Consider the following 16893-nt stretch of genomic DNA (forward strand, 5'->3'; position numbering starts at 1 on the left):
TCAGTGTGCCATTAAAGGTAGAGTTGTATTGTAGAGCCTTTGTTGTAGCTGTTCAGGAACTGGCAGGTGGGAGATAGAGTTCCCCCTGCAGTGAAAGTCTCCTGTAGCCTTAACTCTTATGTCAAGTTGCTTCTTGCAGCCCATGGGCAAGTTAATGTATTTAACTGCAATTTATTTTCAGCAGAATTCTGTTTGATTTTATTCATTGCCTTCATCTATTCCTTGTCTAATTCCTATCTTTTCATTGTCAGTCTAGTACTTGCAGCAACCCCTTTAGCAATAGTCTCATGGTCTAATGATACTCAGATCCATGCATAATGTGTTCTGTTGCCCTCCAGGAAATATTGTTTTATGGTTGTAAGGGTGTTTATTCTGTGGTCGAGTCAAGCCTTTTAGCTTCTCTCCCTCTTTGTGGTGTTTACAAGCTCATTTATGCTTAGAATATGATGCCTAAAATGAAATACAAGGGCAAAAAAAACTAGACTTACAAGTTGTAAGACCGTTGTCTTGCTATTTAAGCATCAGTCACTCTGTGTATTTTAACTGATAATTAATTAACCATCTCTCCTCTGCCCCATCTGTCCACAGCACCCTTTTGTGAGATCAGTAACGTCTAACCGCCCGCTGCGGGAGCTGGTGGCCGAGGCCAAGGCTGAAGTCATGGAGGAAATAGAGGACAATAGAGAGGAAGGAGAGGAGGACGACGTTATGGAGCTAACTGTGGTACCAAACCTTTTTTTTTTTTTTCTTTTTCGATCCCTTCTTTTTCTTCTCTGTCATTGTTTGTTTCCAAAAGGAGACTGGGCAGTCCATGGGTTGGGTTCTAAGTACACGTGATTCGGATTTGCAAGGTCAATAATGGGACAGTAACTGTCGAAACGAGTTAGAATTAGAAAAGAGCCTTTGTTTTAGTGTCACCGCAACTCATGCACATAATCACCCAAAGTCATGCACTTACTTGCACATGCACCTCTACCCCGAAAAGCACACTTGTTCTGCCTTAACTGTACACTTCCCCTGCTTTTGAAGTCTCTGCTTGTTGACCCCTTTGATCTGCAGTTTTTGTAAACATGGCCTTCCTGCCGAAGGACTGAAGGTCCATTCTGCAGAAGCCAAATACATCCACAGTAGGCATAAGATTAGAAAGTGACATACAGTATGAGAGTGCAGTTTACCTCCTGCCCTCAGCACAAACAAAGGAACAGAAACCGGAATACTGGCATTCACCCACACCCACGCATGTTTAAATATAGGTGCTGCCTTCATCCTCGCTCCTGTATAGAAACGCTGTCACCTCACAACCCCTGATGGAGTAAATTATTTAAGGTAGCACATTGTTCTGTTGCTATACTGTGACCCTTAACTAAAGGCAGTCGGTTTACTGAACACCAGGGACTCATAGGGATAGAAGAAGACACTAAAAATACCCTTGCCAACAGGAAGCTGTGACCAGACCAATGTGTTGAACGTGGATGTTTTTCTCTCTACGAAAATGAATGTTTGTCCACGTATCTCTTCCTCCCCTGACGTGAACAGTTAGTGTGATGACATTCAAATTGATTTAGGGAAATAACTTGGCACAATTGTAGTGACATTAGAAAATGATTCCTCTTTCCAGACATCTTACGAATCAAACAGTATAGGTGTTTGATTCGTATTCGTGATTAAGTTTGAGTTTCTATAGGTGGTGCTATTTTCTTTATGTATCCCGTTCTGCTTGGTCCTGCTCTGTTTACTGAAAAGAAGACTTGAAACTCATCATTTAGTGTGGGTTAAGAGTTTCCCCCTGATAGATCAGGAGGGTTTTAAACACAAAATGTTAGATTTATCACAAATTGTGTTAATTGCTGAACTATTTCAGTCTGGATTTATTAATAGGAAAATATTAAAGAATGTTAATGTCAAAACATGTTCAACAGTACAGTACATAACTGAGACCAAACCTATTTATTATCCCTGTGTTTAGTTAATTATATCATTCTAGTTGTTTCCTTATCTCTTCCAGCAAGGACACTCTTGTACGCACACAGCAACATTTTGACACATACGTTACAAGGCCCTGAAAAGCCAGCCAAGTAGTTATCTGACCGTTTATCTCTTCCTTTATATCACATACAGCCAGACAGAGATGTTTGCTGAGACATTAGAAAGGGTGAAGCAGATCATAAAGATGTCCGATGGCATTGTTTACCACTAGTGGCAGACAGCGGAGAGGTATTTCGAGAAGCCAAATTGCTCCGTTTGACAGATGGCTGTGCACATAATTCTGAAAATACATTTTCAGTGGTCTTTTAAAATTACAGACCATAGATTTCCCATGTCTAACGCGCATCTGTAACCTTCTGTAATTAGATTTTAAATTGTGAAAATTGTGTCTTTCTGAGAATTTATATAATTGCTGCAGAAACTCTATACTTTTCCTTCTGGTTACTGATGTTTTCGGGCATATTAGTCAATCATTTAGTGATTGTTATTAATTATTTTTTTTATATTTTAAGATTATTTTTATTGATGGTTTTAGAGTGCTTTTAAGTTTTTTATTTAGGCTGTGTCTTTTATTTGATTTTTATTGGCATTTTTCTTCAGGATTTTACAATTTACAAGAGGACTACCCACTGCTTTATTTAGCTGTGTGATCGTCAAGAATCACATATAACTCATGGTTGTCAGCCATGATAAGCCTATGTAATTATTATTGTACTTATTACAGATTAGATAGCCATCTCAGCCATAGTGTGAAGTAGCAGGCTAAGCAGGAATGACTGCAATCCTACTGAAGCAAAGGTAAAGGTTACCTCACTGAAGGTGGGATGTTTGAAGGACTTTAGAACATCGGCCTCAAACATTAGCATTCAATCCAACTGAAATGAAATTGTCTGCTACAGCATACATATCTGCTCTGAAAATCACTTGTCCTTTGTTTCCCTTTTGAGAAAAAAATCAGAAACCAAAATGGGGAAATTTGTATTTTAAATGTTTTTGTTTCATGATGGCTTAAGTAGTCGGTCACACTGCTCGCAGCCTGCTACCCAACACAAGGGCCAACAACCCACTTTCTTGCTAAGGAAAGGAGCATTTCTTATATTTCCCCAAATACCCTTTTCTTCCTTTTCAATACAAACTATTAACAATACATTCAAAAACATGTTGACACTATTTTTTAGAATACAGAAAAGGATGACAAAATGTGATTTCTGTTGTACTTCAACATTTGGGAGACCACTAATGACTAAAGTGTTAAAACATCAAATGTTTTGTCTCATCACCGCATAACAACAATTCTCTTTTCCCTCCCCATTATTCCTTAAGTCTCCAGGAAAGGAGCCATGCCAGACCAGTCAGACCAGTTTGGAAGCAGATCAGTCTCCGGAAACCCCGAGCCCCACCACACCCTCCCCAACCACATGTATACCTCCACCCAGGAAGGAGGTCGACCCAGGTACACCAACAGAGGAGCAGCCAGGCGCCGTCATGGTGGTCCCTGTTCCTCTACCACGGCAGAATCTCCCTCCAAAGGGTCCAGAGGTGTTGGATGACAAACTGGCCGATGAAGTCGTTCTTAAGTCTGAGAAGTCTGAAAGTGAGGCCTCAACTAGGACCTCCAGCTCAGATTCGGGCATTGAGGATGGGAAGAGTACCCCCACATCGGAGGAAAAGGTGCTCTTTGAAGTTTTAGATTGAGAAAATGAAATAGTATTGACTGTGATGTGTTTAGTAATAATAACAAAAAATTATTTTAAGGTTGCTGTGGAGACCCCAGAGATGGAACAGCCACCATCTCCCACTCAGCCTGAGGTATCTGAGCAACATGTTGACATCATCATAGACTCAACAGACCCAGAGGTGCCCAAGGTCCAGGTGACCGAGAAGAAGAGCAACGTTGCGGCTAATGGAGGCCTTCCAGCTCTGAGCCAAAGTCCCCCTGTCACTCCTACACCCACTCCCGCTCCCTCTTCTGCTCCTACCCCAGTACCTTCCCCCCATTCTGAGCTGAATGGTAGCCTACCCAAGGGTACCCCAGAGCAGAGATCGACAGAAGGAAACGCAGATGCTGTCTCACCTTATATCAATGGAGGGATTATCAACAAACGGTACTCTTATTCAGGCAGCATGGCATCAGAGAGCATGGACATGTCGATCCACAAGGAGACCATCTCAATGTCTGCAAGGGTGAGTCAGCTTGAAGCAAAACTCTCTCTACTTGAAGCAGCCTGATCTGCCATGTATGCGTAATCCTTCAGTCTCCTTATTTAAATGCAAAGATGAATGAAACCAGGATATATGTATATCCTTTATTCACTACAGTGTTTCAGCAGAGAGCATGTCTTGGAGATGAAATGTAGGAAGAAAAACTTGTTGGAAAAACGATTTCTCGGCACCCACAGAGGAACTGAAACCGCATTGTGTTGTGTTTTGGGGTGTGGGTGTTAACCGTCTGAAACAGAAGATAGCCTGTCTTCCATTAGGCGTGCACTACACATTGCATTTAGGGAAGATATGGCGAATGATACTAGTTAATGCTCTTAAAGCTTACATTTGTCTTTTTAAATTGGTTGTGAATATGGACATACTATTAGTATATTAAAATACCTCTGGCATTGTAAACATAAACAAACTTTCTAATTTCATTACAATGCATGTTTTTTTAACATCATCCAACACAAAAGGAGAATCCCCGTAATCCATAGAGGACTTTACAATCACCAGATTTGTGTTTAGATTGACAGTCCCAGTTAGGGAGGGTAGTTAGGAAGCTGAAGGGAGAGAAGAGAGAGACCATTTTATCATTTATCACCAAGTCTTTCTGAAGCAAAATATGCAACATTTCCCATTCACTGGGACAAATAGTGCCCTTTGTGTGGGAACAGTTCAGTATTCACCAGTGTCAATTGGAAGTTTCTATGCAGGTCATTGTTACTCTGCTGCTTCTGGAGGCTTATGGACCGACCATGATTGAAATCCTATTGACTGCGCGTGGAGTCGTGTCTGTTTGTGGCATGTTAAGTTTTTCCAGAACAGATTATTCAGCAGCAGCAGCCTGCAGTGAGAGTGAATGGGTTATCTTTGTTTTTTTGGACAGGAGGACACTAGCATTTGTGCGAGTGTGTGTTTCCGTACGGAGTTTGTATGATTGTGAGCATCAGTGTGTGCACGTGCTCATGAATTAATTTGTTTGCACAGTAGAGCTGCGTGTGTTTTTGTGAATGACGAGTAATGGGAAGTTAGAACTTCAAACACAAACAATGCAGCTGAGCTACAGCATGACCCACATGTCCTCTGATTTTAGTGCCAGTGTGTTCTTAATAACACACTCAAACACACAATCACATAGATTTATTGCTATTGTAAATGTGTCAGTTATGTAGAAAGGGAATCAGCAGTATTAAACATCTAGTAGCTGTCAGCAATGGCAATAGCCTCATATGTAGTCTGTTTGCGCAGCTGTAGAGGGTTAATAAGGAAGCTTTGTCAGAGTGGACAGCAGTTTGCACAAACCAAATTAATTCCCACTTTTTGGTTCAGTTTACTCTTCTCCTCTCCTCTTATACAACCTATTTATAAACCAGGAAATGACGACATCCAGGGTTTGATCTACCCAGTGTTTGCAAGGTAAACCCTCCCCTATCAGTCTTGTAAATAAATATTATCCGTGGAGGCTGATTTAGATAGGGGACATGTGCTTTGATAGCAATAACAATTGTTTCCATTCAGTTATAAGGTGAGGTCACGCTCTGACTCCTATTAAACATTTAATGTATCATGACTTCCCTGGACATTGTCTAATTTAAGAGGTATGAGCGAGACAGCGCAGGTCAAGACAACAGTTTGTTCAACTTTGGGAGCAAAGAAAAAAGTTCACAGGCCAGTTCTTGGTAGGCCCATGACAGAAATAGACTGGTTTGTTTGTTTGTTTTAAACAGTGACCAAACCAAATTACTGTTACTATGAAGAGTTAAAGAAGCCAAGTCACATTGTGTCATATTAACTATGCAAACAAGGTTACTTCCTGCATGGCGCACTCCATTTCAATAACACATGGAGCACCATGCTGCTTGTAACAGTAGAACCAGATTAACAGGAATATCAATGCCTTTGTCAACACATGTACACAGCCTCTCTTTTCGCCAGATGAAAACATTGGGAGTCACAAACACGCATATTTAAAGGGAAACTCTACAGATTTTACACATCAAAGTCTCTTTACAGGTCTACAGGAGTACTACTATGAAAAAGGTGTATAAATGCTTTTTGTGGCTCTAGAGGGAGCTGCTTGAAATTTGATAAATTGCCTCAGGTGATGTCACTTAAGTCAACATCAGTTGGGGCTGAAGTTTCAAAATGAAAAAAACTCTGGAGTTAGAAAGTAGTTCCACAGCAATACTCTTTGCCCCCCATTCTGTCTATAAACTACTAAACTAACAACTAAACTACTGTAATAACCAACCTGGCAGAGTGGCAATGCACTCTCAATCACATATAGTGATGCATGTTACTCAAGTGCAAGGGAACATTTGTCTTGTAATTAAGTTCTGATTTAATCCAATGTTCTACTTTTTGTGTTCGACCTTTGTTCCTCCCCGTCTGCCTCTCAGGACTTCTCGAGTAAGACTCTGAAGAGAACCAGGAAGTTTATTATTGACGGGGTGGAGGTGAGCGTGACCACCTCCAAGATCATCAGGGATGATGAGAAGAAAGATGAGGAGATGAGATTCCTGAGGTATGTGAATGACTTGATCTTTCAACACAACACACATTCTGTTTCTGTTTTCATTCTCTGATGATGAGAGCCATGAACTCAGCGGCCTGTTTATTCCTCAGCTCACAGTGAAGTCTGTACAGTGATAAGTGGCCTGTTGGATGTTGCTTTTACTATTTCAGGCATCCTACGCTCTTGGGCTTTAGCCCCTTGCGATTTGAGTTTACAAATACTCAAACTGTTAGGGGAAAAAGACCTGTCTATACGGTCTATATTTTAAAATTTAAAAAAGTTACTTTTAGATAAGGGTGTTGGTAGTCTAAATGTTAAGATGGAATGATTGATACAGTTTTATATTTGTTGTCCAATTACATACATTACTTGACGTGTTTTTGTTTTTTTAAATGAACAATTTGTACAGTTAGTCTTAAACACTTTGCATGACCCTCTGCTACCATCTAGTGGTAGGAATATGACATTGCGTGTGTGACTACAGTAATACCAACAAACTTTGGTCGTATCTTTACAAGAACACAACACAGACATGCCCCTTCAAAGGCTGAGAGCAAAAGGAATATTTCTGATATTACCCCATTTACTGCTTTTAAAATAATTAATAGAGTAACTGCATTCACTTAAATATTATCTATGCGTGTCTGCGACAATATTAAACTCATAAACTAAAATAGTGTGCATGTTGTAAATAAATGATTGTGTGTGTTTGTGTGCGTTTAGACGTCAAGAGCTGCGTGAGCTCCGTTTGATGCAGAAGGAAGAGCACCGCGCTCAGGCTGGCCTAAACGCCAAACTGGAAACACAGAAAGAACAAATGCAGAGACGTTTTGACCAGGAGCTGAATGTGAGTCACAGTTTATCTTATTATATATATTTTTTGTTCACAGGAAGATTGGCAGGAGCAGGGCAGACTTGTGATAATTTTTTTGGGGGGATTTTTTAAATACACGTGGAAGTCAGTCAGTCAGTTAGTCAGTAATCTATATCCATAACGTTCCACTTCCGGGATTGCACGGATGTCCCTCTTTCGGCCGGATGTTTGTTACCTTTCGCTTTCTTTGTGTTGAAATTTTAAACTCCGATCGATTTATGAGGACTATGGTTAACTGCTGCTCAGATCTCTGCAGGGTAAATTGAGACAGCTAGCTAGACTATCTGTCCAATCTGAGTTTTCTGTTGCACAACTAAAACAACCTTTGAAGGTACACGTTCCACCAAAACAAGTTACGTTCCACCAAAACAAGTTACTTCCCGAGGCTAATTTGCAGCGGCACCGTGGCTCTGTCCAGCGCTTAGCGCTGCCCCAGACGATTGTGATTGGTTTAAAGAAATGCCAATAAACCAGAGCACGTTTTTCTCTCATCCCGGAATGCTGTGTGGACTAGCCAGACCCTCCTCCGCAGCGCTGTGGAGGAAGGTCTGGCAGGCAAGTCAGTCAGTCAGTCAGTCAGGGGGTCAGTGAGCGTGCTAATGATTGTCCCTTTTCAGATGATGTAAAATCTAGTACTATAAATAAATTATACATATTAAGTACACAAAATCACATAACATGTCTACACAGTGCAAACTTTCAATATTTAATACTTACTAAGACCTGGCGAGAAGCTAAGCAAGACCTGGCGGACACCATGCAATGTGATTGCTAAACTTTAGTGGTGTGATACACAACGCTGTAGGGCTGATACAGTAGTGTGCTTGTTTACCTTGTTACCCAGGCCAAGAAGAAGCACTATGATGTGGAGCTGGAGAACCTAGAGAAGCACCAGAAGCAGACTATTGAGAAGATGGAGGGAGACCACCATGTTAAACTCAAGGAAGAGACCAAACGCATCAAAGCAGAGCAGGAACGTGACTACAACAGGTTCCAGGATCAGATAAAACGCAAGAAAAAGGAGGTACATTGAAGATAAGGATGTGGAGAAGGAAATGAAAACCGGTCAAAGAAAGCTTTTTATTTTTCAAACACGTTGCTGAAGTGTGCCTTTTTTATATGTATTTAGGTAAAACAATCTGCCGATAAGCTGCCCAGAAGTCAGCGTAAAGAATCCTTGAAGCAGATGATAAATTCCTTCCAAGAAACTAAGATAAGAGAGGTAAGTTGTTTGGTCAACAGTCATTTGGGCTCACTGTATTTTCATGCATACTTAACTGGACTGGTTTTGAAAAATGTTAAATACTAAAAAAATCATGAAACGTTGCTGAAACAAACACATAATAAATCAACCTCTTAGTCCAATCCAAAAAAAAAAAGTTCTCTTGTTGAGTAAGTATTTGACTACCACAGTCTTAGAGCCTTTTTAGCAATTTATTTCCTTCCCTCCGTCCATGTCTTTGTCTTTTCTGTGTTTTAGGAGGAGAAATTCTTGGCCGCTCAGAAGAACCACCTGGACACAACGCTGAAGAGAATCATCTCCAACAACAAGAGAGAGATTGCAGAGATGGAGAGGGAATGCCTTAACAAGAAACACCAACTAGTCCGAGGTACAGTTTCTGTTAGGCATAGGGTCTTACTGTTCTTTAGCCACTACTGGTATAGTAGGATGTTACAGTATTGACATTCCAATAACTCTTGGTAATTTTGTGTGTCCCCTCCTTGCTTTTGATTAGAGCGTGAAGCTACGATATGGGACATCGAGGAGAAGAACCTTTACGAGAGGCACCAGTTACTGAAGCAGCAGCTGAAAGACCAGTACTTCCTGCAGAGGCATCAGCTTCTCAAAAAACACGAGAAGGTAAATCAGTGGATTTACAACTCCTCTCGCCACAATACGTTTGCACCCACTATTCTACACCCATTTAAATTTGGGTAGCAAGTACATGTCAAAATCAAGTCTCGAATCAGGAAGTAACTTTCCGTTTTATGTTAAGCAATCAAGCTGAATGTTATTCAGAGCTTCCATTTGTTTCAGTTGTGCTTTTTCACGTGGCCTTCAGCACATACACATGAAATGAATGTGACAATGTGTCTATTTCCTGTGTCACTACAGGAGCAGGAACAGATGCAGTGCTACAATCAGCGGATGATTGAGATTCTGAAAGGTCGGCAGCAGCAGGAGAAGAACCGACTGCCTAAGATCCAGCGTAGCGAGGCCAAGACCCGCATGGCCATGTTCAAGAAGAGCCTCCGTATCAACTCAACGGGCAGCTCCTCAGAGGACAGAGAGAAGATCAAACAGGTAGGGGCTAGCAAGGGTTTTCTCAATCCCATGTTTAACTCTAACTCTACATTCCATTTCCCCCTAGAACTGCCAAACGGGTAATTTTTTTACCCCATGTCGCAACAGCGTCGGCACTCGCAAATATGGCATTTTTTTGAAGCAGTTACAACAAACAACAACATAACTAACGCATATAAATATTACATACATATTACATTTTAGAAGAAAACAAATGTTGGTTAGTACTCTCTCTCACACACACACACACACACACACACACACACACACATACATACACAATATGTTTTGTGACCTAGTGCGTGCTCCAGGTTGTAGACAGTTCGATCCCGTAATGGTTGAGGCAACATTAAAGAATATAAATAGTTATAGTTTTGCCAGTGCCGTTAAGCTAGAAACTGCTACATGAGTTAGGTCTATCTAGTGTATCGCTTGACTAACTGTAGGCACCTGTCGCAGCATCTGAGTCCAGCTGCGCTGTGGTGATAAGGGCGAGGTGGTTGCTCCTCGTCCTCAAAGATTCCTCATCCGATGAAAATGACGGGTCATTGATCTCTTCCCCCATCCGATTCTCCCTCACTCATGTCATTTCAATTCAATTTTATTGATAGTATCAAATCATAACAAGAGTTACCTCAAGAAACTTTACAGATAGAGTAGGTCTAGACCACACTCTATAATTTGCAAAGACCCAACAATTCCAGTAATTCCCCCAACAGCAAGCATTTAGTGTGACAGTGGCGAGGAAAAACTTCCTTTTTAGGAAGAAACCTTGGAGAGATCCAGGCTCTTGGTAGGCGGTGTCTGACGGTGCCGGTTGGGGGTGTGATGAACAGTGGCAATAATAGTGTGATGAACAGTGGCAAAAATAGTCACAATAAAGATAATGGAACTATGACTAGAAATAGTAGTTGTAGTAGTTCATGGCATGGCATAGGCCACTGCAGGGCATAGCAGGACGTAGCAGGGCACTGCAGAGCGTAGCAGGGCATAGCAGGGTGCGGAGCAGGACCACGGCGACAGCTGCAACCATGATTTAGGTGCCACCCTAATCCAAGGAAAACTGCTGGGCGAAAAAACATAAGGACTCTGAGGAATAAGCTCCCCAGAGCTAAGTTAGTAACTAGCATTTCTGGGACATGGATGCTTACAGATGGAAAGAGAGAGGAGCTCAGTGTGTCAAAGGAAGTCCCCCGGCAGTCTAAAACTATAACAGCATAATTAAGAGCTAGTGCAAGGCAAACCTGAGCCAGCTCTATAAGGGTTGGTAGATGAATCTGACGACTATGAAGAGAAGCTGAGAAGATAAGGGGTGCCGTGTCTGAAGCTATACACCCTCCCCTGCTGGTCTAGTCCAAATCTAGCTTATGATATGGCAACCGCCTTGTCAAAACACGTGTAAACAGTAAGCGTTGCTAGGCTCCTGGTGTGGTGTGAATGCTGAGAGCAGTAATATACAGCGTTTCTTATAAGGGACGTAAAATGGACCCCTTGGCGTTATGAGGTATAAATGATCATATTTTTTTTCTGTTTATATCACACCCCCATAACTTACTAGATGATTAATAAACCCATTTTAGAAAATCAGGAACTGAGAGATAAAGAGGTTTTATAATAGTTGCATGCATTTAAAAATGCCAGGCGGGTAAAAATGATGAAATGTGGTTCTAGTGTTAAGCATTAAGTTGATTATTTAGTAACTCACTCCACTTTGTCTCTATGTAGTTTTCTCAGCAGGAGGATAAGCGGCAGAAGGCAGAGAGGCTGCATCAGCAGCAGAAACACGAGAACCAGATGAGGGAGATGATTGGCCAGTGTGACAGCAATATCCGAGAGCTGCAGCAGCTACAGGTGAATGAGGGGCAACACTTTCTCATCTTTTACACTATCACTTTTCTATGCCACTCAAGTTGTTTTTGTCCAGTCTAAAGGATGTGCTGCTCTAGATGAGCACAATAAATGGCCTCCAATTGTTAACAAGAGCTTGTTTTCTGCCTCAGAATGAAAAATGTCACCTGTTGGTTGAGAATGAGACTCAGAGGCTCAAGCAGTTGGATGAACAACACAACCAGCTGCTGAAGGACTGGAGGGATCAGCTAAAGCCCAGAAAAAAGGTATGTTTCCTGTCATAATTTTATCAAAATGAATTCAATGCATGCTTCTCACACATAACAACTACACTAATTAGGTTTATGGATCACACATGTACTGGAATTCTTAAAATGCTTATGACAGGTGAGAACATGGTAGGATGTTTTATATACACATGTATATCTAAAAACACAGCTGATCTTAAAACAAAACGGCTAAGGAGTTAGACAAGTAGTTCAACATTTTGAGCAGCTATAGAACATGCTCATGTGTTCTATAGCTGAAACTGGGTTGAGAAGATCGATACCAGTGATACCTGTGAGTGGTATCAATCACCTCATCCTTTTGGCAAGAAAGATAATAAAGCATATTTTCAAAAATATCAAACTATTCCTTTAATTTGATAAAGGACTTGAGCACAAAGGATCGAAACAAAACATTTTTGAACTGCATGCATTATGTGTTCCATAAAACAACTCATACCCTGAGTATAAATAGTCTACCTAGTTACCAAATTTAATAAAGACTGCAGAACACACTAATAGTTTTTCTTATCTTGATATGGGAATATTTCACACGTACAGCATAAGACAAGTGTATTTAAATGGATCACTCTATGTAAGCTTGGGTAGGTACTTTTATGCATATTTTGGTTTCCAACCCTCCTAGGCCCTTGAAGAGGAGCTAAACCTGAAGAAAAGGGAGCAGGAGGCTTTCTTCAGGATGAGTGAGAGTTCTGATTGCCCAAACCCAAGTTCTCCGAACAAACTCTCCAAGTTTGTGCCTTATCAAGACTCTTCAACCACATAAAAACAGCCGTTGTGACGTTGGAATATCTTCTGCCAACTGTTAGCACCAACACACACTCACCCATACACCCACAGGTGTTACAATAGCCTACTGCCTCAGTTTTAATTTGCTTTAATGTTTTAGTGAATATTTATGTTTTAACTAATGTTCTAAGATTTTTCTTTAAAAAAAAAAAAGTGCTGTAGTATTTGATGGATGTAAAACTCACCATGTGCTTCACATGACTCGATTACATAGCATCTGCTTCTATACAGTGTTTTAACTTTTTTTTCTTTTCAAGTCTGCTTCGTATTGCTCACTGATAAACATGAGGGCAATATGATACGTGGCTGTGAGCAGAACATGCAGTACCAAACTCAATGAGTAAAAAAGTATTGAATAAAGAATACTATTTGGCTGAGAGGAATTTAATTTTGCATGAGGAGGAAGAATCTGTTTCTATGAAAGCTGGTGAGCCAGCACATAAGCACTTTTGTTAAATTATTAGTGCCGTCTTCCAAATATCATGACCAAAAAGCACACCCAAAATGTAATAATTGACTTACCTTTTTCTGATGTTTTCCATTTCTGTATGCCTTGGCTCATTGACCTGTTTTGTCCATAAATCAGATGCATGTCATATAGCAGCTAAAGTCTGCTGTTATTTATTTTTACTGACAAAAAAATGACCTTATCCAGAATCATCACTGTAAATGCTAATTTAAATATTTTCTCTTTTTTTTTTAACACCCCTGGTATGAAGGATGTGCTTATTATTTTGTGTCTTATTTGAAATGAGGGTTGATGCTAAATCCAGATCAGAATGGAATTGTTTTTTTAAATGATTACTTAGGAATGAGATTTTAACAGACAAGGCAAGGCTCATTGTTATTCACATAGCGTTGCTACTATGACCTTTGTTTGTTTTTTTTCTGTTGTATTTTTACTGTAAATTCAGTCACTGGATGGGAACTAACGAAGCCAAAGCAAAATACTGTTCTTTGAAGGACATTAGATAGGGGATTTAAGAAAATGTATCGATGTATAATTGTTATACCGTGTGCAGTAAATGCACTGCCTGCTAACCAAAGTGCAATATTACATGTATGTTTTTGCTAAGCTTAAAGAGGTTTTATTTTTCTTAATATTTGCCTTCCTTTGCACTGAGAGGGGAAATGATATATAGAGTTTAACTCCAAAAATAGATATAACACCCTTTTGAAAGAAACCGCATTGCTTAAAATGATTCCATCTCCATAATTTTAAGTACTTTTATTTTCAAATGCTGATTTTTGGAACATAACTCATGTTATTTTTAAGGGAGTGCAACAATTCAGCATGCTGTTAGATGCCTCTAGATGTTTAATCTTAAAACCTGGAACCTAAGGTTTGCAGCTGAGGAACTGTTGCCTTGTTGAGTGAGAAAGTGTTTTTAGAGCAGTTTGGCCAACAGATTTACATTGAACTAGGCCAGCAATCAGGTACGGCTCTCTCCCTCTCACTCAATCTCTCAAAAGTATTTACATTTGTTGTAAAACAGTTCTTTTCTGTCATGTTTATTGGCTCCGTGTCTTTCCTTCCTCTCTGCCTCAGTTTACATGATATTGTTTGTATGGAGGGTTTGTGAGTGTGAATGAAACTATTAGAAGGAACCACTGTTGTAAATAACTCTTAATAAAGGCAGATTTTCTAATTACTGGATTGTGGTGTAGGCTCTTTCTTATAGCAGTGGCAGTAACACCATCAGCATGGTCCTTCTGAAAGTGAAGGACTACACAGAGAGAAGAGCAGGACATTGAACAAAAGGCAGGAGGAGGATCATCTGTCAGGGTATATGCAGGAATCCTAAAGATAAATGTATAATCTTTTTTCAAGACACTTTCCAAGACCTTATTGGCACTTTGAGTTTGAACTGTTTACATCACTGATACACTTTATCTTATAATCAATGTATAGTAAGTGTAAGTTAAACTATACTAACCCAACTCAATGGTCTTAGTTTGTGATAACTTATTGGACCACTGTAATGAAAGACCATGAAGTAATAGTACGGTATATCACAAAAAAGAAATAGTATAGTATGTCGCAAAAATCCTAATCTAGTAAGTCATGAAAAGTCATACTATAGCACGCCATAACAATCTCATAAAAAGTCATACTATAGTATCTCATAAAAAAGTCATAGTATGTCATAAAAATGCCAGAAAAGGTCATAAAACATGTCAAAAAGTCAGTATATGCCATAAAATAGTCTAACTATAGTATACTTAAAAAATGTCATACAAAACGTTATGAAAAAAGTCATAGTATAGTTTGCCTCAAATAGGCCTTACAAAGTTAAAGTATAGTGTGTCATCAAAATGCCAAAGAAGTCATACTATAAAATGCCATACAAAATTCATAGTATAGTATGTCATAAAAAGGTCATGAAAAAAATGCCATAGTGTAGTATACCATTAAAAAAAAGTCATAGTATAGTTTGTCATAAAAAAAGTGAAAAAAGTCATGGTATAGTATGCCATGAAAAATGTCAAAAAAAGTCAAAGTATGGTATGTCATAAAAAGTCAAAGTATTGGTATGTCATGAAAGTCATAAAAAAGTGATGAAAAAGTGATAGTATAGTATGTTGAAAAAAAATCATAAAAAAGGGCCAACCCAGACTGGGAATTGAACCTGGATCAGAGTCTACAGTGACAGTGATAATTTTTTTGGGGGGGATTTCCGCCTTTAATACAGTTTAGACATGAAAGGAGGAGACGGGGAAGACACGCAGAAAATTGATGCAGGTCAGAACCCTGGACCTCTGCAGCAAGGAATGGACATCAACATAAGAGTGTGCACTCTACCAACTATGCTATCAAACATTCATAGCATAATATGTCGAAAAAAGCCAGAGCACAAAGACCAAAAAAAGTGATAACAAAGTCAAGGTATTGTATGTCGAAAAAAACGTCATGAAAAGGGCCAGTGATTTTTTTTTTTCAAGGTTATTTTTGGGACTTTTTTTCAAGATTATTTTATGGGCTTTTCCACCTTTAATACAGCTTAGACATGAAAGGGGAGAGAGAGGGGGAAGACATGCAGAAAATTGCTATAGGTCGGAATTGAAACCAGGACATCTGCGACGAGGAATGAACCTCAACATATGGGCGTGTCCTTTACCAAAAGAGTCATAATATAGTATGTCAAAAAAAGTGATAAAAAAGTCATGGAATAATGTGTCGAAAAAAGTCATAAATAAGTCATACTATGTAGTATATCGAAAATAGTCATAGTATAGTATGTCGAAAAAAACGTCCAACTTGGACTGGGAATTGAATCAGAGTCTACAGTGACTTTTATTTATTTTTTTAAGATTATTTTTTGGGCATTTCCGCCTTTAATACAGCTTAGCCATGAAAGGGGAGAGAGAGAGGGGGAAGACATGCAGAAAATTGATGCAGGTCAGTGTTGAACCTTTAACCTCTGTGCCACATAATGAACCTCATTACTTTGGCATGCACTCTACCAACTGAGCTACCAAACAATCATAGTCATACAAAGTTATAGTATGTAGTTTATTGAAAAAGTCATAGTATAGTATGTCAATAATAGTCATAATATAGTATGTCAAAAAAGATCATAGTATAGTATGTCGAAAAAGTGAAAAAAAAGTAATGGTATAGTATGTCTAAAAAAGTAATTATGTAATATGTTGAAAGAAAGTGATAAAAAAGTCATAGTATAATATGTAGAAAAAAGTGATAAAAAAGTCATAGTTTGTAGTATATTGAAAATAGTCATAGTATAGTATGTAGAATAAAGTCATAGTATAGTATGTTGAAAAAAGTGATAAAAAAGTCATAGTATAGTATGTCGAAAAAAAGTGATAAAAAAAGTCATGGTTTCATGTGTCGAAAAAAGTCATAAATAAGTCATACTATGTAGTATATCGAAAATAGTCATAGTATAGTATGTCGAAAATAGTCATAGTATAGTATGTCGAAAAAAGTCATGGTATAGTATGTTGAAAAAAGTCATAAAAAAGTAATAGTATAGTATGTCGAAAAAAAACGTCCAACCTGGACTGGGAATTGAACCTGGGTCAGAGTCTACAGTGACTTTTATTTATTTTTTGGGCATTT

General features: G+C 39.2%; 1 protein-coding gene across 1 annotated transcript in view; it reads left to right on the forward strand.

Moving 5' to 3' along the window:
* The window catches only part of stk10 (serine/threonine kinase 10), a 46133-nt gene extending 31669 nt beyond the window's left edge, over window positions 1–14464 (forward strand). The window contains exons 8-20 of the mRNA XM_078265224.1: window positions 589–723; window positions 3310–3657; window positions 3742–4170; window positions 6594–6718; window positions 7433–7556; window positions 8428–8607; window positions 8713–8805; window positions 9064–9193; window positions 9320–9444; window positions 9700–9888; window positions 11614–11739; window positions 11889–12002; window positions 12649–14464. Coding sequence (XP_078121350.1) covers window positions 589–723; window positions 3310–3657; window positions 3742–4170; window positions 6594–6718; window positions 7433–7556; window positions 8428–8607; window positions 8713–8805; window positions 9064–9193; window positions 9320–9444; window positions 9700–9888; window positions 11614–11739; window positions 11889–12002; window positions 12649–12789 — 2259 coding nt within the window. The 3' untranslated portion in view covers window positions 12790–14464. The remainder of the gene's footprint in view (window positions 1–588; window positions 724–3309; window positions 3658–3741; window positions 4171–6593; window positions 6719–7432; window positions 7557–8427; window positions 8608–8712; window positions 8806–9063; window positions 9194–9319; window positions 9445–9699; window positions 9889–11613; window positions 11740–11888; window positions 12003–12648) is intronic.
* The last annotated feature ends 2429 nt before the right edge of the window (window positions 14465–16893 follow it).

Source organism: Sander vitreus, chromosome 13, assembly GCF_031162955.1.
Source record: "Sander vitreus isolate 19-12246 chromosome 13, sanVit1, whole genome shotgun sequence".
NCBI lineage: Eukaryota > Metazoa > Chordata > Actinopteri > Perciformes > Percidae > Sander > Sander vitreus.